This window comes from Gossypium hirsutum, chromosome A03 (genome assembly GCF_007990345.1).
Source record: "Gossypium hirsutum isolate 1008001.06 chromosome A03, Gossypium_hirsutum_v2.1, whole genome shotgun sequence".
NCBI lineage: Eukaryota > Viridiplantae > Streptophyta > Magnoliopsida > Malvales > Malvaceae > Gossypium > Gossypium hirsutum.
This window is the reverse complement of record NC_053426.1, coordinates 17,818,292-17,844,852: the sequence shown is the minus strand read 5'-3', so window position 1 is coordinate 17,844,852 and position 26,561 is coordinate 17,818,292. Positions and strand designations below refer to the sequence as shown.

Genomic DNA, 26,561 nt, shown 5'->3' with positions numbered 1-26,561 from the left:
GGGAGGTGGTCACACACTGTGAGTATTCAAGGGACCATGGCCTCTCGAAACCAATGGAGGCCCTCTAACCTGTACCACCACGAGTACACCGATCTTAGAGGGTTCCAAAAGATCCGATGAGCAATGAGTGGTTCAGACACATTGCAGTCCATGTCGAGCACCAGACACGTTGGTGAACCCAATATGACAAGGAAGCAGGCCGATCGGAATTTAGGTAGCCCTCGTACTGGGTCATCTTTACAGTCACAGCACCACACCCTTCGGCTCCTTCCAGCCTATACCAGTCAGACCATCCATATTGAGAGGGGATGCAGCAAAAGTCGTCTCAGACGAGCACAATGACGATATGGACGAGTTCGATGACGACATCTTCACCGATTTATGAGAGAGTTTATTCTAATTTTTTCTATTTATTATTTTAATTTCTATAAAAAATTCAAAAAATTCAAAAAAAATATTATAAATATTTCTTTGTGTGTTCTCTTTTTATAGGAATCCTACAAGTTACGAGGCACTACATATTCGAGTCGAAACAACAAGGAAGAGCCAATCCTACCATTTGTGATGGACCTTTAACGCTAATCGTGTAACCTCTTTCCTCTATATTTTTATTTCACATTAGGGATAATGTGCCAAATAAAGTGTGGGGATGACCACTACAGGAGAACAGACTTTTAGCGGCATTTTTTTGGCCTTTAGCGGCGTCCTTAAGCGCCGCTAGAACTATTAGCGGCGTTTTCACAAGCGCCGCGAAAAATGCCTCTATAGCAGGCGCCGCAAAAATTTGTGGCGTTTATTTCAAAAAACGCCGCTAAAGATCATGACTTTTAGCGGCGCTTTTTTTACAAACGCCACTAAAGACCATGACCTTTAGCGGCGCTTTTTTCAAACGCCGCTAAAGACCATGACCTTTAGCGACGTTTTTTTCAAACGCCGCTAAAGACCATGACCTTTAACGGCGCTTTTCCCGCAAACGCCGCTAAAGATCATAACCTTTAGCGGCGCTTTTCTCACAAACGCCGCTAAAAATCATGTACTTTAAAAAAATTATTTTATTTTAATTAAATAATATTTATTTTTATGTTAAATTTTATATTATGTTTAATTTTTGAAATTTGAACTTTAAACTATATACTTTTAAGGATAAATAAAAATATTAATTAAATTAAATTTTCCATTAAAATTTAAACTTCAAAACTAAATATAAAAATTAATGAATTTAAATTTAATACATAAACATTGATTCAATATGTAATTTAATACATAAAAAAACACACACACATAGAGACACACAAAGTATTACAATTTCTAAAACAAAATTCATCCTGGTGAGAATATAATGCCAAATCATCATCACCTCTCATTGCAATGCCTGCATATATAACTTAGTGAAGTACTTTGATCTTGATCTTGGTTAAGAGTTGTTCCAGCAATAAAGAAAATTGTTAAACGGAATCTCGATCACCTGACTGAGCAAAACAAGGAAATTAGCTATACCATCTACTGTAATGAAAGTGAAATCAATAAAAAGTAAACCCATAATAAAAAAACTGATGCTAGGCTAATCGTAAATTCTACTGTCGCTATAAATAAGTGACAGGCATAAGTCCAGTTTCATGTTGATGGACTTGTAAAGGCCTCAAAAAGAAAATAAGTAGCATATATGAAAAAGACAAAGGGTCAAATGAAGGTTAAAGGAGATGTCATGACGAACCTCACTAGATTTGACACATTTTTACCCTTAAAGTCCAACTCTTCCTTCTCCTTATCATCCCTGTAACCTCTATGTTTTAATTATTATCTTCCCATATGATCTCCAGGACATTGTCATTCACATCAACTTGCACTTAATTTTCAAGCACTGGAACACAATTCAGACATAAGTCCATAAATGAAACCATATTTTCCTACAATTCCTGTCATTGATTATAGACATATCATTTTATATTCTTCTAGGTCTTTACTCATTCTAACCTATATAATCATTGAGAATATTCATAATTTATTGAAGCATGAAATTTTTAAAAGATACATCGATTTAAGATTTTCAAACAACAAAAATGTTTGCTTTGTATTTCTAGTCTGACTTCCTTTTGGAAGTTAACCTTTAAACTTTCTGTAGAGGATTTATCCTGAGTAGGAAATAATAAGAGCATGGTAAGATAGTCTAGGTTCTATCTATCTAACATGACAATTGCAACAAATGATGGCTCCAAATCGTGAGTCATATAAATAAAACATGTTATGCATAAAAATATGTCAACGCTACATTGCTGTCAAAAAGAAAATTCATTTTTCTTTGTAGGTTCACTAATAATAAAATGAAACAAGGGACAGTGCATCATATAAGAGATTATCCATTACCAGTTCCTGCATCATCATGGTGCTCCAAGATCTTGTAAACCTCCATTGGAGCAGCATAGCCATTGATCAATGAGAATGTACGTGAATGTGAGGCACATAATATGAGGCTCAGGGCCACAGGTCTAAGAAATTTGGCCATCTGCGTAAAAATGCCAATATCATTTGAATGAGAGCTTAGTGCTGTAGGCATACAGAATTAAATTGGTGTAGAAGATGCCCACCATAACTATAATAGAATTATCGTAGGGATTATATTTGTCTCGGAAAAGATCAGTAAAACTCTCAATGACAGCAGAAGCAGCAACACAAACAAGAGGGTATATGGGATAAAGGAATCTGCATGACAATTAAATATAATGGACGGTTACAGATCGAAGCAGGCAAGACCGATATTAAAGATTGTTCAGGACACGTAAAGAGACAATGACAAATGTGATCTGTTTTGTTCCCTTGCAAAACATGCCATTCAAATTAGCCCAAAGTTTTGGACCAAAACAATTTCTGAACCCTCCTTCAAACTTCTAAAAGTCATATATTGGAATGTTCTTTATTAATTTATCTATTTTATGTCAGGGAAAGCAGGAAACAAAATATAAACAAAATTTCCTAAAGACATTTAGGATAAAGATTAATTGTACCTTTCTTCTTTGTGCGGCTGCAGAGACATAAATGCCAGCCATATATAAAGAGGAGAGATTACAATAAACAAGTCAGGGGCATACTTTTTTCTTGCAATTTGGCAGAATTCCCAGGAAAAGCAAAGCAAGGATGAAACAGAAGTTGAAGTTGTTAAACCCATTCCTTATATAAAAAAGTGGCCCCTCAGTCCCATACAAATGGCTCTCGCCACCTCCTAATACATTATATACTAAGAGATTAAAAACAGATGATGTCCAGCGTTGGTAGTAGCAGTGATCAACGAGTATGGAGAGTGCCTGGAGAACGAACTTCAATTATTCACAATTAAACAACAAATGGAAAAACTAAATATAAACCAATTACAAATATGTTAATGTCAAACTCTAAGTTAAGATATCAAAACAATATATCCAGATATAATAACCAAATGGAATGATTAAATTTACTTACAAGAAGAGCTATTGAGGTGACAGCACCAGAAAGAAATGCTTGTTTGAATTGTTTATCTAAAGAGTAGAAGGTCAGTGGAAGAAAAGCCAAGATTGAAAATGGCCAACCTAGGATTACACCCACAGCTGCAACAGCAACAGCCCATGCAGGTTTCTCAAGTAGAAATAACCCGAATGAGAGGCTCATAGCATACATAGAGAATGAACTAGGAAGAAAACCGGGAAAAAAATTATCACAGTGATAAAATATAGCAATTTGAGAGAATGACAGAATTTGTTAGGCATTCTCATATAGCTTAAAAGCACATTTATTGATTACTTTGTTAGAAGCAGCTGAAAGCCTACAACCAACAAGGAAAAGCATGACAAACACTTATATATCATCATTCTGGAGATTGACAAAGGAAGACGGAAAAAACCACTCACTTGTGCTGGCCAAGACCATTTTTGGATTAGTTAAATTGAAGTTTACATTTAATGGAGTAACTGATTTGCAATATAATCACATAGTTCATTTCACGTCCCATCATTCTCAATTTATTCTAGAAAAGCAAAAAGTGAAAACCGATACTTTTTTTATTTTTTATTTTACTAGTCATATATTTACCATTCATAGACCAATCATGACAGCAGCAGCTTTATTTATTTTCATTGTTTCCGCAAAGCTTCAAATTGGTCAGGTTATCAAATTTATTTTTTTAAATGCCACCTAATCCGATTTAACAGATCCACCTAATCCGGTTTAACAGATGTTCTCTAGTGGTGTTATTAATGGAATTTTAATTTTAAATAAAAAAAGAAAGGATCAAATTTAAAATAAACAAAGAATAAAGCGACTAAAAGCATAATTAGACCTCATAAGACCAGACATCAAAAGAAGCAAGTGTTCCTTCCCGTCCCATGCTTTACCCCCATTTCTACTCTGAGAATATCTTAATAGTTTTGGTTCTCATTTATGTCAAACATCTCAATGAAAAATAGTTATAAACCAACAAATGATAGCATATGAAAAACCCGGACGTACCAGTATGAAGATAAATCTCTCGATTCATCTACTTCATGCTTTCAACAGCCAGACATGAAAGTGAACAATTGACCGCTTTCAACACGCAAGCGCCCTTAACAGAAATAGAAATTAACAAAGTTAAACTACAAAATAAATTGTATAGCCATTGCAACCTTTTTATACAACAACAAGAAAAATGTCTCCGGCTAATGATGAGTGAGCTAAAAGGCTGAGAATCTAGATCTCTTTCCCACCAACAGCTAGCAAAAAAACTAAGCAGACCATACATCAATAATTGCCCTTTTAAGAAAAAAGAAACATCCTCAATAGCATGAATGAAAGTGAGTTATTTTATAACAGTTGCCATCTTCATTCCTAAACCAGCAAGTCCCTGCAAAGCTCTAGCCCTCCAAAAAAGTACAACGTCAAATAATACCAGCAAAAGGAATTTTGTAATTAAAATATGTATGTTCGTATATATTTCTTATTCCTAAGCATTCTTCACAAACCACAATCTCAACGTAATAAAAACTCTCTGAGAAAGAGTAGCCATCCCAAAAAATGAATCCGCATAAAGCTCCATCCTTTTTAATCCGAATCATTAATAAAAGCACTTCTGCATCTATAGCTTGGATTATTGGATGAATAATTCGGAGGAACTAAGCAGAACATAAGCAATAATAGTCAGCTAAACGAAGTGGCTGCGATACCCAGGTGCGTTTTATGGTTTATTCAGTAATAAATCAAGAAAAATTACAAACTTCACGTATAACCCAAAATTGAAAACCCAAAAAAGAAGAAAGTGGAGAGAAGGAAGAACCTGGTTTAGGATTAAAGACGGTGTTTGGTGAGAGAGATAATCTACCACGTATGGTAGTCTCCATGCCTCTCTGACTCTATATTTCCACACACAGTCTCTCCTCACTTCTGTCTAACGAAAAATGTTTTAAGTGAAAATTTAGGGGTTTCAGAGGGGGGAAATTTGGGGATAAAATCGCGCTTTATGTTTTAAGTGAAATGATTTTTTTGTGGCGTTTTTATTAAAAACGCCGTTACCAAAAACACCACTACAAATTATTTCATTTTAAATAAAACGACGTCGTTTTGTTCTATTAAAAAGTTTTTTATTTTATCTGCTAAAAATATTAGTTAAATAATTTTATAAAATATTTATTATTACTATTTTTTTATAAATTAGTTTTTATAGATAAAAAAATCAAGTACTCTGAAAATAAATATTGTGTATTTTAATAAGAAAACAAATAATTAAATGGCTGTAATTAATTATTAAGTTAAAATTATCCAATGTAAGCAATCAATCTCTCACATATCAAATTTCTATTAAAGATTGAGACGTTAATCATGATTTTATATTATTCTTTTCCGATCTAATCTCCATTTCATTAGAGATATTTCTTCCTAACTTAAATATAACTATTTTGCTAGAATTTGATGTGGAATGATTTTAGTTTTTGTATTTCATTTTTATTTGTGATAATCTGGTCCTATCCAAAATAGACAGTTACCTATCCATATCAATCTGTTACTTTTTTTTATTTATTTATCAATTTTTTTTAAATCTAATATTTAAATATATCAAATGGTTTAGATTAAATATTTATATATAAAAGTATTAATTGATTGTAAAAAATTTTATCATTTAACAAATCTTAAGTAAACCTTAAATCCTAAACCATTTAATATATATAAAGTTTATCTATTATCTCTTAAATAATTTAAACTATAATCATAATTTTAATATATTAAAATTAATATTATCTTTTTTACAATTATATAATAATTTATTTAATATATAAATTAAAAAAATACTAATTAATCTAAACCCTAAATCCCTGACCTCTGACCCCTAAACCTTAAATCATAAAACATAAACCCTTAACCCTTAACCCCTAAACCTTAAACCCCAACCCCTCTAAAACTTAAACCCTAACCCTTAACCCATAAACCATAATCCCTAAACCCATAATCTATAAAGCTTAAAATAGTAACTCATAAACATTAAACCATTAACCATATACCATAAACCCTAAACTATAATGATAATTAATTCAATATTTTAAAATTAATACTATCTCTTTTACAATTATATAAGAAAATATTTAACATATAAATTAAAAAATAATTAGTCATATAAAATGATGTTATATCAATAATTGTGTTCAGAATTTATGCTTTTGGGATTTAACCCATTGCACACTAAACCATTGTTCATGTATACTTTTGGGATTTTACCCATTTTGATATATATATATATATTTAAAATAATAATTTATATTTATCTTATTTAGATTTATATTATAAAAAAATCTAAGATACGCAAGTTAAGTAGTTTACCATATTTACCTCTAAATCCCAAACTCTAGGCCCTAAACACTAACCCATAACCCATAAACTAAATTAATTTTTTGCGGCGTTTTCCCAAAAGCGCCGTTAAAACCTCGATCTATAGCAGCGTTTTTTCAAAAGCGCCGCTAAAACCTCGATCTATAGTGGCGTTTTTTCAAAAGCGCTGCTAAAACCTCGATCTATAGCGGCGTTTTCCCAAAAGCGCCGCTAAAACCTCGATCTATAGTGGCGTTTTTCCAAAAGCACTGCTAAAAACTGAGCAATAGCGTCGTTTTTAAAAAAAGCGCCGCTAAAAGCTCGACCTATAGCGGCGTTTTTTCAAAAGCGCCGCTATTGTTCAGTTTTTAGCGGCGTTTTTACTGAAAACGCCACTATTACTCTATTTTTAGCGGCGTTTGGATCAAAAGCGCCGCTATTGCTCAGTTTTTTGCGGCGTTTTACTGCAAACGCCGCTAATGTATAATATTTGCGGCATTTTTTCTCCAAACGCCACTAAAAACGCCGCTAAAGCCCTATTTTCCTGTAGTGGACGTAGGAAAATTTTTAAATTTTTACTGTTATTTTGTTTTGTTTTGAGTCATTTAAAAAATTTATTTTATGTGTTAGGTGTAGAAATATAAGTGATTGATTAGGAGCATATACCTATGTTGTTTGTTTAGATTGTAAATTTAGCCTGAAATTAAACAATTTAGGTTGTTTACATTTAGACTAATTAGTTTAGTTTAAAATAAGAAAATTAGATTAAATATACCAAATGATAAAGGCATATATGAATAGGTAATTATATTTGTAGAAGTATAGGATGTTCAGATTAAAAAGAAATTACTCTGTAAAATTCATGGTAAATAAAATGGTGCAGTATAACTAGTATAACCCATATAAAAAATGCCCAAGAAAAAAAAATTCGCATTGGCACAAATAAAAAATATCATAAGGGATTATCTGGGAAATATTACTGCATTAGATTTCAAAGCATGGATAAAAATAAAACGAGTAGAAAAAAATATTCTAACTGATTATACCATGCAAAAATAAATGTTATATTCGTATATACATTTTGATGAAGACATACAGTTGATTTTCTTTAACATGTTTACTTTGTAATTTATTGAACTAATCTATTTAAGTATAAATAACTTTGAATTGTTTAAATTTCTAGCTAGAGTTATATATTTAGGCAAATCTTCCTAGTGTTTATGCTCCGATCTAATCTCGTGTATCAAGCCTTCTCAAGTACACTATTTAGCTATATATTTTCTTTATTTTCTTTTGTTGCTTGAGGGCAAGCAATGACTTAAATGTAGGGGAGTTTGATCTACCACAGTTCATTGCGGCAAATTAAGGTCTTTCTGGCACTTAACGAACTTGTTTTTATAGTATTTTTTATATGTTTTTAATTCATTTTTTATTTTTATCGCTTTTAATTTGTGCAAAATAAGCGTTTCTACGCAGTTTTTAGTGTTTTGACGACCCGTAAGGTCAAATCGGGTCTCAGGAAGTATTAATGGGTTATTTGAGTCTGTAGGGCATCAATTTGGGCTTAAGTATGCAAGGAACAATGACCGTGTCATGAAATCAACGTCCGGTGTCGCAACACTGAACTTCGAAGCATAAAAAGTTAAAAATAGGGCTTACATCGTAACATGGGGACTTAACGTCGCGACGTTGTGCCGTAAGCATGACTAAAAAGATGACATCAGCGATCACATGATTAGAATTTAAAGTTGTAATTTGGTTATTAAACCAAAGGTATTTTAGGAATAAATTACCTTAATGTTGCCTTAGGTTTTGCCTATATATACACTCTTATAATCTCATTAGTTAGGTTGTTGATAGTTAGACAATTAAATAGTTTTATTTTATTTTTCTTTGTAATTTATTTATGTTCGCTTAGTTGAAATTCTTCTTGTTCCGATGTGAAGACGATTGCGAGCGTGGAATTGCTCTGGCACCACACCTCAATTAATTATCAATGAGCAATTTCTTTATTGATATTTTATTCTTTTATTTATATTCTGTTTCTCTGGCCAATTGACGTGCGTATGAATATTAGAATAAATCTCGTGTTTATTTCATATCTATCATGTTTCGGTTATGGATCTAATTTATTAATTAAGTAATTATTTATCTAAAATTGGATGTTTATTCAAGAGTGCTTAGTATATTAAGGAGTGACACCCCTAGTAGAATATCGAGACAGATGAAATCGAAAGGGTATCCTGTCGAGTATAACTTGTGCTTAGCGGTGAGACCGAGAGGGTATTCGTATGCCTAAGAAAAGACCGAAAGGGTGACTTAGGTGGTAATGCTTAGTGAGGATGAGACCGAGAGGGTATTCTTAGCTAAGGGTGATAAATAACTCAATCGAGCGTAATTAGTGACTTTATTGATAATTAGTGATTTAATCGAAAATAGGCTGGGAACTCGCATCGTCGACACTAGGAATAGGAAATTCCATTAAGTTATTTTAAATTAATTAATTTAGTTAGGTTATTTTAGGATAATTAATTTAATAATATCTTAATTTATATTTGCAATACTAACTTGTAAATCATTTAGATTAGTAATTATTTTCGGTAATTAATTTAATGAGAAATTTCTCCAATCTGTAATCCCTTGGGTACGATTCCTGAGATACTTATCGGTATTCCACTATAACACAAATCTATATTACAATTTGACATATTCTCTTGTAGATACCACACTTAATTTATATTTATTTATTTGTGCAATATTAACTCTAAACGTTTGCATGTTGGAAGGCGGTCAAGGATGTGTTTTTATTCTCTTTCCTAAAAACGCGTCCTACGTAACATATTTTCACTGATGTGACAGTGAAAACGGGTCTTATAGAACGCATTTTCTTTTCTCTCTCTAAAAGAGAGTATAAAATAGTAAATTTTTAAAATTTCAGCCTAATTACTCAAATGATTTTTGTTTGCAACATATATATATATAAATTAACCATTTCTTAAGGTTAAAAAGATAATTCATTAAATATTCAGAGCTTCACATATAACGGTGTCATGGGTTACATCAAAATAATAAAAAATAAAATATCCAGATAACTTAGCAGGGTCTTTAGAGGGATCAAAGCTTCCAACACCATTGCCAACTATAAAAAAATTGAAATCGTAAAGTTTGTGAAGTATGTGAACTTGGAAAGATAAGCAAACTTCCTTTTCCAATCAACAAGGCTTCGAGAGCTTCTAAAAAGCTGCAATTGGTTCACTCCGATGTTTGTGGCCTTACATGGCAACAAATATTTAATTATTTTTGTGGATGATTTTATCAGAATGTGTTGGATATATTTTATAAAACAAAATTTTGAGGTAACAAATGTGTTTTGAAGGTTAAAGGCATAAATTGAATACACATCTGACAAATTTAATGAATTTTGCAGAATTACCAATATTGGACGCTAGTTGATTGTTGCTTCTTCTCCAGAACAAAATGATGCTGGCGAGAGGAAAAATAGAACTATTATGGAAATGGCTAAATGTATATTGTTTAAAAAGGGTCTTTCTAAGAAGCTTTCGGCAGAAATGACCACCACAACTGTCTACCTACTCAACAAGTTGCCAACCAAAGCCTTGAAAGGAATGACGATCGGAAAAATCAATTTAGAAAATAATATTTTTAGAAATAACGAAAATTTAAAAAAATTTTAACATCGAGCCTTGTAATATTTATATCAATAAACTCTTAATCGAAATTATACATATATTTTGTATAAGGAGTTAAAATCGATCTAACTTTTTACCAAATAACCTTCTCCGCTATCTTCAAAACCCAAATTGCTTTTTGGACGGGCTCAAATAACACGAACTAAGTGCACAAAATCAAAACTTTACTGAACTTTCAATGAGAAAGTTAATTCTCTCTATAATCGAAAATTATGAGTTTTTACCGAAAAATATAATTTATTATCACTATTTTTCAAGAAAATAACGGTGCTCTCAAAGTTATGTAAATACGTTAGCTCATAGTTCTTATTTATAAAGAAGCAGTACAAGAGTTTTGTTCGAATAAAATTTAATTAAATAATAATATTTTAATAAAAATATAATAATTTCTACTTGAAGTACAACCAGGGGGGAAATGATATGCCGTAAAAAGTACTAAGGTTTGCAATGCTGACGCTTGCATTAACTAGGCCAATCATGAATTGAATACTGTTATATATATATTTTTGGACTTTCATTCGACCTAGTAACTATTTTCTATTTCACAAAATATTATTTATTTATTTAATTAACTTATTAAATAATTAAATTATTTTCTCAACCAAAGTTTAATATTGTTAAAGTGATAATGATTTTACCATATTAGAATTTATGAAGAAATTAATTTATGACTCAGGAAAATCAATGACTTTTGCAATACATCCCGAGGGAACAAAATCAAGTTGCAGGCTGTTTAGCTAAACAAGCTTTAATTGAGAAAGGAAACCTGCAAGTTCTCGACGTCCCACCCGAGATAGCTCGCAATTTAATGGATAGGAATAAACTTTCAGGCGTTTTCTTTTACTAAATGATAAGCTCGCAATTTAATGGATAGGAATAAACTTTCAGGCGTTTTTTTTACTAAATGATATTTTTGTAGTTTTTTAGATTTTTTCTCACAAAAAAAATTAATTTAATTCTTATTTCGAACTTCAATTATTTAATTACAATCAATTAAATAATAATTCGAATAAATTAATTTAATTTTTAAATCATCTTTTGTGGTTAGCGAGAAAACAAATTTAGTGTAGATAGTAATTCATGCAATTCATTTCTCTTATTATTTTCATTCACGACAGCTATTAATACTTCATGCAATTCATTTTGAGTTATCTTGAGATAACAGAACAACCGATTAAAATATATAATTAAAACGCAAATAATTTATAATGAATTTAGACTTTTCGCCTATTAATTACATCATTATTTAATGATTTCAATATACTACCATGACTAAACTGTCTCTTTATGATTAGGAAAGCTACTTATTTAATCATTTGAAGAACCTTGTCTTGCTGTTCATGGAGGCTCTCCAATGTGTTTTGTGAAGCGTTGCAAATCTAGAAAATGAAGGGAAAATATATGGAGCAAGTATGTAAAACTTCATTGATGAAACTTGGTATCTTATAATTGGGGAAACAATCTCAAACAAAGCATTTAGATCATGTGATATCTCCTCCTCAAAAGAATATCCTGAAACCAAAGATGAAATAAATACGTATAATGTGGGAACAAATTCATTGTTCCTCCACCGGGAGAGAAGTGAAAATGGTTTTAACTATGTCTAGCAAGGTGGAAGGTCCTTTGGTGGTGGTATAATAGATTCTTCAGGTGACTTCCCATTCTCAACAACAAAGGCCATCTTTAGACCCCACATCGTATGCAGCTCCAAGTGACAATGCATAAACCAAACACCTGCAAATGTAGACACAAAAACCAGAGTAAATTCAATGACCTTACATTACATGGATCATCTCTGCGAAAAAGTTACCTGGATTATCAGCTCGAAATCTAATAGCTGTCCATCCTCCGGTTGGCACTCCGACAGTATTTCTCTCGGGAGGATCGACTAGGTTAAACTTAGCAGGGTCTTTGGAGGGATCAAAGTTTCCAACGCCACTGCCAACTACGAAAAAGTTGAAACCATGAAGATGGAATGGATGTGACTCTACTGTGAGGAGGTTAGTGTCCTGCAATACCAGCTCGATGGTGGAATTGAAAGCCACCTTACTGAGCCTTGTTCCTAATGAAGTGCCTAGGTTCGCTGTAAGTGGTACACCGGTGTAGTTAAATGGGACCGGAGGTCGGTCGGGAAAGTCAGTTTTGAATACTCCTTTGATGTGGAAATAATGAGCCTGCAGGAGACCAACCTTTGGCATCACAAAGGTTATGTTGTTCAATGAAGCAGTTAGCTGTGTACCATTTTGACAACTTGAACATGGGTTCGCACCCAGACCAACTGTGTAAAACAGATGACGGTCCACTTTAAGTGGGACTTTTGCTGGAAATTGTGGGGTATTTAGGCTTCTAAGCCGATTGTTATATCTCAATGCAACATTGGTGTTGTTTGGGGCAGGCAATTTGGGCATAGATGGGAGAACTGTGTTTGGGATGCCTTTGTAATGTAGAATTGCGGTAACAGTTTTGTTATCCACAGGAACTGGTGCGTCCATGAAAGGCCTGGCTGCCATGAAGTACCGACTCCGAGGTTGATCGGCTATAATAAGAACATTGGTGGTTTGACCTGGCGCGATTAGGATAACCCTGGTTGTGAAGGGCTTTGTGTAGACTGCATCAATCTCTACCACAGTCATGTTGTGACCGGCAATTGCAAAAAACAGTTCATCATTCAGTGCAGCATTGATAATCCTCAACAGGTAAGTCTTGCCTGCTTCAACCTCCATGGAAAAGGTATCTAAAATTGAAACAAGTCAGAGTGATGACAATTCCTTAAATTTGTTTTTCTACTCTAAAGCTAGAACTTACGTTTCGAAGAACACGGGAAGAGTGGCCCCAGTTTCCCGTTGATCGTATGACTATCAGAGGTTGGTGGTGGCAACCCCAACTTATTGGCTTCGTTTACAAGCGTTTCAACGTCTGAATTCCACCATTCCCCTGCATATTCCATGTCCGCATAGCAATGAACTTAGAAATATCAATTCCTCTAACCAATTACTACCTAGAATTATTTTAGTTTCTCCATGAGGTTGAGGGAATGGAAACATCCTCCCTTCCTTCGGCATGATGACAATGGCACCGTAGACAGTAGCTCTTAGCCATAAAATATGTGCATGCCACCATAGTGTTCCTCGTTGTCCCGTGACATTAAAATCATAGGTGTAGCTATGCCCAGTCTTGATAGGGCATTGTGTTATGTATGCAGGTCCATCCGCCCAGCCATTACGAAATTGCTTTAACCCATGCCTGCTTAGTTACATGCAAACACAAGCTGATTCAATATTTATATATGTACATTGTGCATAAAGATAGATTGCAAATGAATGTAAATAACATGCCAATGAATGGAGATGTTATATTGTACAGAGTTGGTGACGTTGACAAGAACTCGATCTCCTTCTCTTGCATAGACGGTCGGTCCTGGAAACCTTCCATTCACGGTGACAATTGGTTTTGCACGGCAAAGCCTGCTTACATTCTTCACTCTTATCTGAAGAGCAATGTAAGAGTTATATAAAGCCCATTAACCAATCCTTCATAATAAAACAAAGTTATGCAGTCAAAGAAAACACCCACATCAAACTGATACTTCCTCACAGCAGCTTCAGCTGGAGAACTCAAAAACCAAGAAAAGTAGAAGCAGCCGAGAAAAAACAACTGCAAGTAACTATCAAACTTCATTGCCATTTTTTAGATTCGAATTCTGCTAACTAATTATTTTGTGCCGAAATGGGAAGAAAAGAAATTGATATTTATAGTATTAGAAACATAAGGTAGGTTAATGGAAAGCAGTGTATAATTCTAATTTGGTAGCAAATGCAAGTGCTACACAAACCTTGGAAGCAACTGTTTAAGAAGTTGAGATATCCATATATGACCAGCAAAGTTGATGATAATTTGTCTATCACCAACAATATAACTTAATTTTTATAACCCATATTATTATACCAGAAATACTAACCAGCTACAGGTGTCAGTCACCAGAAAACTTTTCCTTTGCCTTGACATCTTTGATTGGTTAGGTGCTGGTTTTTGCCTACAGGAGGTTAAGATGTTGGGTCACCAAAAGCGACCTCTTCTATATATAGTCCACTTAACATAAGCATTACCGGCTAAATATATTATGTATTATAACTGTTGTTCCTTAGGTCTGATATTGGGTTAATTATTTGTTTATTTAAAATTATAGAGTAAAAATTTGAAAATTAAAATATACTTTAAATTTTATACATTATTTTACATTTAGAATTTAGTTTTTATACTTTTCGAATTTAAAAAAAAATCCAATTGTTACCACCATTAAATTCTTCTATTAAATTTTTGGTATGACAAATTTGAAATTAAAAAATATATATTTATTTTGTTGGCATGTTAAAAAAAAAACACCTTACAATCACTGATTAGAGTTTTTCTTAAAAACACACATTCAAACTTGTCATGATATCATTTTTTTTATTGGAATAGTATTTTTAAGAGAAATTGGTGTCAACATTTTGATTGAAATAGTTAACAATATTAATTATTTAAATTAACTAATAATATTATAAAAAGACAAGAATCAAATTATGTTAGAATTAAGTGACCTGAATCCTTATTTAAATAAAATACAGTGGTAAAATAAAATAAAAAAAAGAATCCATATAGAATTACGCTTCTTTTATTTTATTTTAGAATAATGTTTTTTAAACCTTATTAAATTCTATCTATTTGATATTGATTAGAATAAAGTGTTTCAGTCTTACTAGAATATGGCTTTACAAGCCTATAAATAGACATAGTCTATTCCTCTTGTAATTAATTCGAATTCGACATAGTAAATTTTATTCTCCTCTGCCCGTGGTTTTTTCTCGAAAGGGTTTCCACGTAAAAATCTATGTTTTTATTTTATTTTATTTTATTTTATTTTTCACAAATTGGTATCAGAGCTTCCGGGTAGTTCATCTCGATCACAGTAATGGCGTCTTTAAAGTATGAAATTCCGCTGTTGGATCGCAACACCAGATTTGCGTTGTGGCAGATTAAGATACAAGCAGCTCTTGCGCAGATGGATCTGGAGAATGCCCTGCTAGAGATAGATAAGATGCCTTCGACATTAACAGATGAAGAGAAGAAACGTAAGGATCGAAAGGCGTTAACACAATTATATTTGCATTTTTCTAACGAAATTTTGTAGGATGTGATGAAAGAGAAGACCGCCACTGCATTATGGAAGAGGCTAGAACAATTATGTATGTCGAAAACTCTAACAAGCAAGTTGCATATGAAGCAACGTCTTTATGCTCATCGTTTGGAGGAAGGTGCGTCTGTACATGAACACTTAACAGTGTTTAAAGAAATTCTCTCAAACTTGGAGGCCATGGAGGTTCAGTATTGTAAGGAAGATCTAAGGTTGATTCTACTTTGTTCGTTGCCCACGTCTTATTCAACCTGTAGAGACACGATTTTATATAGCCTCGAATCTCTCACAGTTGATGAGGTTTATGATTCTTTGACCTCGTATGATAAGATGAAGCATCTTATAGTTAAACCCGACTCTCAAAGAGAGGGTCTCATTGTTTGTGGGAGACAAGATCGGAATGCTGATGATGATCGTGGAAGGACACAGGAACGAAATTTTCACGGTAAATCTAAGGGTAGATCAAGGTCTTCAAACAGAGGTAAAACTTACAACTTCTGCAAGAAGAAATGGCACATTAAATCTGAGTGCTACAAGCTACAGAATAAGATTAAAATAGAGGCTACGAATCAAAAGGGAAAACAACTAGAAACTTTCGGTGAAACTGATGTTGTAGAAGACTACAGCGATGGTGAACTTCTAGTCGCTTCTGTCAATGATTCTAAAGTAAGCGAGGAGTGGATACTTGATTCAGGCTGCACCTTCCACATGAGTCCCAATCGGGATTGGTTTACAACTTACGAAATAGTGTCTGAAGGTGTTGTTTTGATGGGAAATAATGCTTCGTGTAAAATCGCAGGTGTTGGAACAATTAAAGTCAAGATGTTTGATGGAGTTGTCAGAACACTTAGTGACGTACGATATGTTCCAGAATTGAAAAGAAATTTAATTTTATTAGGTACTCTTGATTCAAAAGGGTACAGATATACAGCTGAAAGTGGGGTTTTAAATATTTCCAAAGGTTCCCTTGTTGTGATGAAAGGGCAAAGAAAGATTGCCAAGTTATATGTTTTACAGGGTTCTACTGTTACTGTGATGCAGCTGTTGCTTCCTCTTCCTTGTTAAATGATGATATTACTAAATTTTGGCATATGCGCCTAGGGCTTATGAGTGAGAATGGCATGGCAGAATTGAGCAAAAGAGGACTTCTTGATGGGTAAGGAATTTACAAATTGAATTTTTGTGAGCACTGTGTTTTTGGAAAGCAAAAGAGAGTTCGATTCACCAAAGGAATCTATAACACGAAGGGAACGTTGGAGTATATTCATTCTGATCTGTGGGGGCCATCCAGAGTGCCTTCGAGAGGTGGAGCTAATTATATGCTAACCTTTATTGATGATTTTTCTAGAAAAGTTTGGGCATTCTTCTTAAAACAGAAAAGCGATGTGTTTTCGCATTTAAGCCTTGGAAAATTAAGATTGAAAAATAGACGGGAAAACAAATAAAATACCTTCGCATAGACAATGGCTTAGAGTTTTGTTCTGATGAGTTTAATAGATTGTGCAAGTCAGAAGGGATCGTGAGACACTTAACAGTTCGCCATACTCCACAGCAAAATGGCGTTGCAAAACGAATGAACAGAACGATTATGGAGAAGGTTCGATGTATGTTGTCAAATGCCAACTTACCAAAGTCATTTTAGGCAGAAGCAGCCTCTACTGCATGTTTTTTGATCAACCAATCTTCATCCGTTGCCATTGAGAAAAAGACTCCATAAGAGGTATGGTCTGGTAATCCTGCTAATTATTCTGATTTAAAAATTTTTGGGTGTCCTACATATGCTCATGTTGATAATGGAAAATTGGAACCGAGATCCATTAAATGTGTTTTTCTTGGTTATAAAGCTAGTGTAAAAGGGTATAAGTTATGGTGTCCTAAAAATAAAAAAGTTGTGATTAGCAGAGATGTTGTTTTTGATGAAACTGCTATACTACCTAACTTATCTCTTAAAGACTCTTCCAATAAAGAAAATCAAAAGCAGGTGGAGCATCAGATTAATACAGAGTCAACTCCTCAAGCTAGTACAAAAATTGAGAATAGAGTTGCTTCTTCACCACAATACTCTATCGCCAAAAATAGAACTAGAAGAGAAATTAAACCTCCAAAGAAGTATGTTGAAGCTGATTTAGTTGCTTATTGAAAATATAGATGCAAACCAAGAGCCATCTAATTATTCTGAGGCTGTCAGCTGTTAAGACTCAGAAAAATGGATGTTTGCTATGCAAGAGGAGATGCAATCACTTCACAAAAACAAAACATGGGATCTTGTGAAACTTCCTAAAGGTAAGAAGACTGTTCGTTGTAAATGGGTGTTTAAAAAGAAAGAAGGGACTCTAGGAGTTGAAGAACCCAAATATAAAGCAAAGCTTATTGCAAAGGGTTACAGTCAAATTCCAAAAGTGGATTTCACAGATGTGTTCTCCCCAGTTGTGAAGCACAGTTCGATTCGAGCTTTGCTTGGTATTGTGGCCATGCATGATTTGGAGCTTGAGCAATTAGATGTAAAAATTGTATTTTTGCATAGAGAACTTGAAGAAGATATTTACATGCAACAACTAGAGGGTTTTACAGTCTCAAAAAAAAAGGACTATGTTTGCTTGCTGAAAAAGTCCTTTTACGGTTTGAAATAGTCATCAAGGCAGTGGTACAAGAGGTTTGATTCCTTTATGACTTCCCATGATTTCAAAAGAAGTAGTTTTGACAGTTGTGTTTACTTTAAGAAAAACAGTGATGGTTCTTTTGTGTATCTACTTCTTTATGTTGATGACATGTTGCAGCAAAAGATAAAGGAGAGATAAGAAAGGTCAAAGCCCAACTAAGTGAAGAATTTGAGATGAAAGATTTGGGACCAGCAAATAAGATACTTGGTATGGAGATTCTCAGAGATAGAAAAGCAAGTAAATTGTATCTAAGTCAAAAGGGGCACATTGAGAAAGTTCTTTGCAGGTTCAATATGCAGAGTGCTAAGCCTGTTAGTACTTCTTTAGCAGCCCATTTCAGACTTTCATCGGCTTTGTCTCCACAATCAGATGATGAGATTGAGTACATGTCACATGTTCCATACTCTAGTGCAGTGGGATCTGTCATGTATGCTATGGTTTGTTCACGTCTAGAGTTATCATATGCAGTTAGTGCAGTTAGCAGATATATGGTGAATCCCGGTAAAGAACATTGGAAAGCAGTTCAGTGGATTTTAAGATACTTACGAGGTACTATTGGTATTTGCTTACAGTTTGAAAGAACTAGAGATGGAGTCATTGGGTATGTTGATGCTGATTTTGCTGGAGACCTTAATAGAAGAAGATCTATCACAGGTTATGTCTTTACAATTGGAGGTTGTGCAATAAGTTGGAAAGCCACTTTGCAAACTATAGTCGCTTTGTCTACCACTGAAGCTGAGTACATGGCGATTACTGAGGCTTGTAAAGAAGCTATTTGGTTGAAGGGGCTCTTTAGTGAACTCAATGAAGACCTTCAAATCAACACAGTATTTTGTGACAGTCAAAGTACCATCTTTCTTACGAAAGGTCAAATGTTTCACGAGAGAACAAAACACATTGATGTTCGATATCATTTTGCTCGTGATATTATTGCTCGTGGTGATATTGTTGTGAGCAAAATTAGTACTCATGAAAATCCTGCAGATATGATGACTAAGTCACTTCTTATAACCAAGTTTGAGCATTGCTTAGACTTGGTTGGTGTTCATTGTTGAAGTTAAACCCTTAAGGGGTTTTATGGAAGAGGTGGAGAACTTGTTCGTTGAGAGTTCGCGATGAAGAACTTGTTCATTGAGAATTCGTATCAAGGTGGAGATTGTTAGAATTAAGTGACCCGAATCCTTATTCAAATAAAATACAGTGGTAAAATAAAATAAAAAAAGAATCCATATAGAATTACACTTCTTTTATTTTATTTTAGAATAAGGTTTTTTAAACCTTATTAAATTCTATCTATTTGATATTGATTAGAATAAGGTGTTTCAGTCTTACTAGAATATGGCTTTACAAGCCTATAAATAGACATAGTCTATTCTTCTTGTAATTAATTCGAATTCGGCATAGTGAATTTTCTTCTCCTCTGCCTGTGATTTTTTCCCGAAAGGGTTTCCACGTAAAAATCTGTGTGTTCTTTTTATTTTATTTTATTTTATTTTTCACAAATTATGTCAAGAATTAAAATATATAGATTAAATATCAAGTTTCAACAATCTAGTGGCGAATATGGTCATTGTCTTATAATGTTAAGAAAAGCAACGCAAACCTAAGTGAAAAGCCATGTGTTAGTAAACCATGAAATATTTTAATACAAAAGTTAATTATATTAATTATTTGGACTAATTAATAATATTGTAAAAATATAAAGGCCAAATTATGTTAGAAATTAAAGAATAAAGATTAAATATCGAATCTAGACATAATAAAGTACCAAAACTAAAATTTTACCATTTTTTAAATATTGAAAAAAAAAGAAAAAAAAAACGTGTCTTAGACTTATATAGTTCGTAGATATGGTACTTGAAATAGAAAGCCAACAAACTGTCAGTTGTAACGGTATCATAGATTACATGAGGATGGTAAAAAATAAAATATCCAGACAACTATGTGCCCATCTAGCTTAGTTATTAGAACAACATAAGAAAAACAGAGTGTAGAAAAAGAGCAGAGGTCCAACAAGTGCACACCTAACAAAGACAAGTTTATGATGACTCTCATGCGGAGCCTGTTAACCATGACCATATAAAATCTTCCTCCATCATGACGTCCGAATGAAGACAAGTTTATGCCATGACGACGGTGTTAATTCATCAGCTCTGTTCCTTCCTAACGCTGATGAGGGGTCAAGAGTTTGGGCTGGGCTGGGATGGCCTTGTACTTATGGTTTTATTTCTCTGGGCTTTGGGCCATGCTATTTGTACCCTGTTGAATCGATGAATTGCTTGGTTTCTGTCAAAAAGAAAATTGACTGGGGATAGAAAAATGGCAATTTTTCTTTTTAGCTAATAATCCAATGTTTTTAAACCAAATTCTGATTAAAAAATCATTTAAAGTTGAACAAAATTTAGAAAAGTCTAATCAACCAATTGTTTACGGTTTAACCAATTTAAAACCATTGATATCCAACTAGTTTCCAAACTAACCATTGATTTTAGTTTTGTACTCGTTTTATTTTCCTACATATTTTTGAATTGTGTTTCATGTTTACACTCAGGTCATGTCCGGCATTATCAAATCTAATTTCCAAATATCATATTCAATGTTTTCTTATTTGGGATCTTTAAACGAATGTACTTTAAAAGAAAAATAAAGATCCAAAGCACTCAGTAACATAGGAAAACTAAATGAGTCCAGCATTTTACATATCTATTTAACAGAGTTTTAAACAAAACTATAAATAAAATGCCTCCATTCAAATATCATGTAAGAAGCTTTCACTTCATGTCACCCTCTAGGAGGAAACCAAAAAAACAAAAACACTAGGAAAGATCAAAAATGGGGGTAAAGGGATGGGCAAAAAGAAACGAGTCATAGCTATGCTTACAATAACGAGAGCTGCTTATAAAGCATAGAAAGCTAATCTTAAAGATGGCTATCTTCTCCATAACCTTACTTAGCTATGACTAGGAGACAACTTTACACAAGTCCTTACTTGAGCAAGAGAAGCAACTACTATGATTAAGGCTGTTAAGTGATTTAGTCCTCACTGTCATCATCATCATCCTCGTCTTGATCATCATCAGACTCATCATCATCATCATCATCATCATCATCATCATCATCATCTTTACCCTGTAAATGGACACATATGAAAGCAGGAGACATTATCTAGCCTGTACTTTTAAAATTATGTCATCATTATCTTTTCCCTCTAAATGCGAATAAAAAATGATATAAACATAAATGCTACAAAATTCTACTAGCCTCATAGATCTTCCCTTGATAAACAGAATAGACAATTAAACCAACAGCATCGGACAAATTTCAGAATTTCCAGAAGCAGCAACAAATTCCAAAAGAGCTATTACCTGAATTTTGACCTAGATGCAAGTACTCCCTAAGATTAAAGAGCAAAGACATATAATGTATCCTTAAATAACAAAACATCTTCATTATTGAAAATTCAACCTCATTCCCCCACTTTCCTTTATACCAGATTATGAACATCTCCATTCTGAAACCTGAATCTCTAATTTAGTCAATATGATACACTGGACAACAACCATTCTTTCTCTACATGAAATGTTCTCCAAAAAATTACCTTAAGCATCTCAAATTATATTCTCAGACACCTATCACCTGCAATCTCAAAGTGCTTCTTCGTCCAATATAAGATTTAACCATGGTGAATTGGGTGGAGTTCTAGAGCTAAACTTGTCAGAGATAATCTAAAAGGCACTCGTATAGAACAAGATCCACATATCAACTCCCACTCATTTGATTATGGTTAAACCCACGCTCCATATTGCTCTCTGAGGCATTCAAGTATACTTGGGCAAAAGCATAGAACACATTGTTTTGAGATACATAAATCACAAATCTCACTCCTCTCACTATCCGGTTTCATTGGGCTTCTCCAGGATTAATATGGAAAGCATAGAAATCCTAACGTATTTACATAATCCAATAGGTTAAACAAGTAGGATTACAAGAATTTTAACAAAAAACAGCACCTTGTAGCATTACCTATACAAAGTAGGAATTCTCTGAGTTAATATAATGCATTATAAAAAAAGAGGAATAGTAATTTACTGCATAAACTTTATCGTCTTCAATAACAAACTAACATATGATTATTAGAAGAACCATTTAACAGTTAAGCCTATGAACAAGTAACCTCAAACCTACAACAGTGCATTTTTTATCTGAAAAGAAGAAACATACACAGTAAAAATGGCTCTTGAAAGAACATATTCAATTTCCCAAAGAAATGAAAAACAGAAAAAAAATATACCTCTTCATCCCCCTCATCTCCGTCAAAATCCTCTTCATCAGCCTCCTGCATCAAGAAAGCTCCAATAACAATTAGGAAAGGGAAACAAAACATGATCACGAAAAACAGTATGTATAAAATATCATGAGAAGAAGAAAGAAAAAAGAGGTTACATTGTTGAAATAAGTGAGAGGATTGGGCCATAAATCCTCCTTGATAATCTCTGCTACCTGCAACATTCATCAAGTGAAAGCTTAGACCAGCTCTGTTACAGAATGAGTAAAATAAACTGATAATACATGCACAGAGAATTTACCTCATCATGAATTTCATCCATGTCATCTTTTTGCTGAGCATCAGCAAACCAGGTAAAGAAGCTGCGTTATATGTTTATAAAATTTAGCACAATACAGAACTGGTTTGCAGTATGACTGAGAAATGAAGGATCAAATTCAAGTGGCATAAAATCCATATGAACTTTAAAACATGTTACAAGAAATTTCAAATATATACATACATAGATATATAAATACATAGCAGTTATAAAAACACCACCAGTATTGTCAGAACTGGACTGGACCAGCCGGTTGAACCGGGAACCAGTGGTCCAACCAGTTCAACGGTGATATATAACCACAAATAGAGCAAACTGCTATGAACTGGTAAAAAACTGGGAACCATGACTGGAAAAAGGCGGTCCAATCAGTTGTGAATTTTTTTATCCTTTTATTATTTATTTAACTATTGCTCAACCGGTGGTTCGACTGGTTGAACTAGGAACCGGCAGTCTGACTAGTTCGACCACCAATCCAACTCTTATAACCCTGCACACCACACAAAGTGACTGCACTTCACAGCATGGAGATATTAATAAACTGATCTCAAGTCTTATGTTACTCAAGTCCTAAACCTGAGAAAAATTGATTGACGGGTATAATAAACAAACCTTTCTTCAGCAAGTTGCCGCTTGTTTCCTTTCTTCTCATGATTAACTCCATTTGGCAAGCCCTTAACATTTAAGGAAAATAATTTCATTTGATATCCAAGGAAAACAGGAAACAAGAAGCAGAATAGTCATCAAAAGAGGAGAAGCTCTGACCTTGCCCTCTTTCCACTTGATTGGGGTAGCTGTAATTTTGGTTCCATCATCGAGGAAGGTAAAGGTCTTCGTAAGTGTTGTATTTTCAAAGTATGGATTGGAATTGAAGTTCTGAAAAATTAAAGCCAGTCAACAAATCATCAGATACATTAGAACATGAATTATGTTTCTTCTAACAGTAGTTGAGTGCAAGCAAATGAAATTAAGAGCAACTTCAATCACCAAAAATAAGGTAAGAATAGGAATATGGATAAACTTACAAATGTGATGGTGTATCCAGATTTCAGATCTTTAAAATCCTCCACTTCAAGTGAGTTAATATATTTGAATATCTACCAAGAAAATAATTGAAAAGAAGAAGATTTATAAATAAGAAAGAATTCACAAAATTCAGGCAAACATCAAGAAACATCTATAAGAAAAATAAAATCAAAAACCAATGTTGGAAAGTAAAATAAGTAAAAAATGATAATTTCACTTTGGGAAAGAAGTGACTTTAAACCTTCTGGTCCTCTTCAGTCAAAAGATCACCAAGAGCAGGATGGCTCAAGAACTGCACATGAAAAATGCAAGTCAATTTAATATGTTCTTCTGATTATGTAAACAAATTTAACAAATTGTCTACCTTATTAAAAAGGAAAGAATAGAATCACTTACAGCTGTTAACCAGAAATCAGGAATTGAATTGATGATTTCATTCCGCTTATCATAGACCGGCTTGCAAACCTCATTGTATTTCTGCTCCACTTCCAAGACTTTCTGACTTGCCTCTTCATTGATCTACAACAAAAAAAAAAGGGACCGAAAAACTTAAAATCAGAAATACCACATGTGACAATTTACCACTTCATCAGCACGCTCCTAAGCAAAGCATAGCCACATTAAATCACCTGCTCCACAATAAGGCATGATAATCCGAAGTAACTTCACAAAAAAAAATAAAAAATCGTGCTTAGCAAAGCTAGGGGACACTTAGATACACGGAAGAAAACATTAAAGGACTCGTTCATACCACATAGAAGATCAGATACAGGAATCAACAATCAACATTATATCACCTTCTCCGCAATAAGACATAATAATCTAAAGTAACTACCAAATAAATATACATATAAAACAAAGCGAAGAGACAACTAAAGAAAGAGAATCAAGCTTAGCACAACAATTCAGATAAACACAACATAAAAACGGCATACAAAGTCGATAAACTACAAATATTAACGACCAGAGCAGTAAATTTTAAACATTTATGGCATTGACCCACAATTGAAATTACAGCAAATTCAATACTTTGACACTTAAAACAACATTCAATTAACATTATACCATAAAAAAAACAAAAGGAAATCCAAATTTTTTTATTAAAAAAAAATCTAAATTTTGCTAATTTTCCAGCTCATACACCTTAAACAAGCGAGAAAGAAAAAGAAAAGAAAATCAGCGTGTATTGTAAATGAAAAAGCTGCGTGTAGATAAAAATGAACCTTTTCAAGCTCATCTTGGATCTCTTGAAGCTTCTCAATGGAAATGACGAGGTCTCCATCTATTTGTTCATGGTTCTCTTCCTCTACTTTCTCTGCTACTTTCAGCTTCTTTCCTTTGTCGGCCACCATTTTCTAAACCCTAGAGAAGCAATATAACAAAACCCTACTCCTAAAAATATCTGCCTCTTCTCTCTCACTTTGGCTCCCGTTCTCTCTAAAACCCTAGTTTTTGTGTTTTCCCTCTGATATCTACGGGGGACAAAAGTGAGTGAGAGAGAGAGAGAGAGAAAGAGGGGAGAATGTTAGGGTTTTGGGAGTTTATATCCGCTCAGTTGGATATTTTTGGGTATTTACAAATGCATCAATCATAAGCTGAAACGTGGCTGTTATGGGGTATTAAGGTCATTTAGTTTTGAGAAATTGGGAGTAATATGGGTAATTCAAGGATGGATTCCGATGTTATTCGGATGTGGAATCTTCTCAGTGCCTTGCCATAGGTAGTACTTCAACCCATAGTGTACATAGATAAGGTTGGTACCTTGATATCTTTGTATAAATATAAAAAAACTAAAACCACTCCAATTTTTTTTTAATTCTTCATATTTCATTATTTATTCTAATTGAATTAATGTTATGAGTTAATCGAATACTAATACGATTAAAAAAATTTATGTAAATATCTTTCCATAATTATAATTATTTATGAAAATGTCCTTAAGTAATTAAAATAAATTATATTATCTAAAAATAATTAAAAAATTTTACTTCTAATAAAATTTGAACCCTACTATTTAGATTAATAAAACATTAATCTTACCTCTAAACAATTTTAATGTAATTTTTGCATTTAAATTATATTATGCATGTCTTACCTCCATCAATTATATACCTATACTTATTATTTAAGCCCTTGACCAAGTTAGTGTCATAAATCAACCGAGCACCAACTCAATTAAAAAATTACAAAAATGACCTTCCATAATTAAAATAAGTTAGAGATAAATATCGAAATTATATATGAATTTTGATCTAATGTGCAATTTCATATATTAACTTTGATTTTGTGCGATTTTGTGTGCTTTTATACAAGAAAATTTTATTTGATTTAATTTTCATAAATCACTAACAATGTTATCGAATTACCACCATTTGACATTTGATATATGACATACACAAACAATCATATTAATCCAACATAAAAATAAATGTGCACAATTAAATCAAAATCAAAGCCTCATGTATGCATATGAACTGCAATGCATCAAATCAAAGTTCATTTATCAAATTATATATCGGAGAAAAGTTTATTTATAAATTTAATATTTATTTCAATAAGTTATATTATTCAAGTGTATTCTAATCTT

The 26,561-nt window shown here is 33.2% G+C and overlaps 3 protein-coding genes across 19 annotated transcripts; all 3 read right to left on the bottom strand.

The window, feature by feature from the left end:
* Nucleotides 1-1,187: 1,187 nt before the first annotated feature.
* LOC107886136 (dol-P-Man:Man(6)GlcNAc(2)-PP-Dol alpha-1,2-mannosyltransferase) lies at nt 1,188-5,472 on the bottom strand. Of its 15 annotated transcripts, none has more exons than XM_041096705.1 (8): nt 5,279-5,472; nt 4,477-4,570; nt 3,454-3,658; nt 3,003-3,299; nt 2,586-2,700; nt 2,365-2,503; nt 1,715-1,861; nt 1,188-1,469 (listed from the first exon to the last, which is right to left on the bottom strand). In XM_041096705.1, exons 4-7 carry the CDS (start codon nt 3,161-3,163, stop codon nt 1,848-1,850), a joined length of 429 nt encoding a protein of 142 aa, XP_040952639.1. In that variant the 5' UTR covers nt 3,164-3,299; nt 3,454-3,658; nt 4,477-4,570; nt 5,279-5,472; the 3' UTR covers nt 1,188-1,469; nt 1,715-1,847. The 15 variants fall into 15 exon arrangements, with proteins under 15 accessions (XP_040952639.1, XP_040952621.1, XP_040952632.1 ...); XM_041096687.1 differs by having other exon boundaries at nt 1,188-1,465; nt 5,279-5,434; XM_041096698.1 differs by having other exon boundaries at nt 3,454-3,578; nt 5,279-5,434.
* Nucleotides 5,473-12,006: 6,534 nt separating this feature from the next.
* On the bottom strand, nt 12,007-14,320 carry LOC107888020 (laccase-11). 3 transcript variants are annotated; one of them, XM_041096653.1, is made up of 6 exons: nt 14,047-14,320; nt 13,847-14,005; nt 13,510-13,754; nt 13,317-13,445; nt 12,322-13,245; nt 12,007-12,245 (listed from the first exon to the last, which is right to left on the bottom strand). In XM_041096653.1, the coding sequence occupies exons 1-6, from the start codon at nt 14,193-14,195 to the stop codon at nt 12,115-12,117; spliced, it is 1,737 nt and encodes a 578-aa protein (XP_040952587.1). In that variant the 5' UTR covers nt 14,196-14,320; the 3' UTR covers nt 12,007-12,114. The 3 variants fall into 3 exon arrangements, with proteins under 3 accessions (XP_040952587.1, XP_040952594.1, XP_016667693.1); XM_041096660.1 differs by having other exon boundaries at nt 13,847-13,991; nt 14,081-14,320; XM_016812204.2 differs by having other exon boundaries at nt 13,847-13,998; nt 14,085-14,320.
* Nucleotides 14,321-21,013: 6,693 nt separating this feature from the next.
* Nucleotides 21,014-25,490, bottom strand: LOC107886135 (NAP1-related protein 1). The gene is made up of 10 exons (XM_016809977.2): nt 25,198-25,490; nt 24,371-24,493; nt 24,216-24,266; nt 23,974-24,045; nt 23,714-23,824; nt 23,561-23,622; nt 22,931-22,991; nt 22,788-22,844; nt 22,636-22,680; nt 21,014-21,473 (listed from the first exon to the last, which is right to left on the bottom strand). The coding sequence occupies exons 1-10, from the start codon at nt 25,324-25,326 to the stop codon at nt 21,378-21,380; spliced, it is 807 nt and encodes a 268-aa protein (XP_016665466.1). The 5' UTR covers nt 25,327-25,490; the 3' UTR covers nt 21,014-21,377.
* Nucleotides 25,491-26,561: the final 1,071 nt, after the last annotated feature.

Bases quoted from the DNA above. Each gene is read 5' to 3' on its own strand.
- LOC107886135 (XM_016809977.2), bottom strand. From the start codon at position 25,326: ATGGTGGCCGACAAAGGAAAGAAGCTGAAAGTAGCAGAGAAAGTAGAG. The intron at 24,267-24,370 runs GTAAGTGATTCT...TTTCATGTGCAG, and splicing joins CTGATTTCTGGTTAACAGCT to TTCTTGAGCCATCCTGCTCT. The intron at 22,992-23,560 runs GTTTGTTTATTA...CATATAACGCAG, and splicing joins CGGCAACTTGCTGAAGAAAG to CTTCTTTACCTGGTTTGCTG.
- LOC107888020 (XM_041096653.1), bottom strand. From the start codon at position 14,195: ATGGCAATGAAGTTTGATAGTTACTTGCAGTTGTTTTTTCTCGGCTGC. The intron at 13,446-13,509 runs GTAGTAATTGGT...TGGAATATGCAG, and splicing joins AGAAACTAAAATAATTCTAG to GGGAATGGTGGAATTCAGAC. The intron at 12,246-12,321 runs GTAACTTTTTCG...CTACATTTGCAG, and splicing joins ATTTCGAGCTGATAATCCAG to GTGTTTGGTTTATGCATTGT.
- LOC107886136 (XM_041096678.1), bottom strand. From the start codon at position 3,163: ATGGGTTTAACAACTTCAACTTCTGTTTCATCCTTGCTTTGCTTTTCC. The intron at 2,701-3,002 runs GTACAATTAATC...ATTGTCATGCAG, and splicing joins CAGCCGCACAAAGAAGAAAG to ATTCCTTTATCCCATATACC. The intron at 2,504-2,585 runs GTGGGCATCTTC...ATTTTTACGCAG, and splicing joins ATAATTCTATTATAGTTATG to ATGGCCAAATTTCTTAGACC.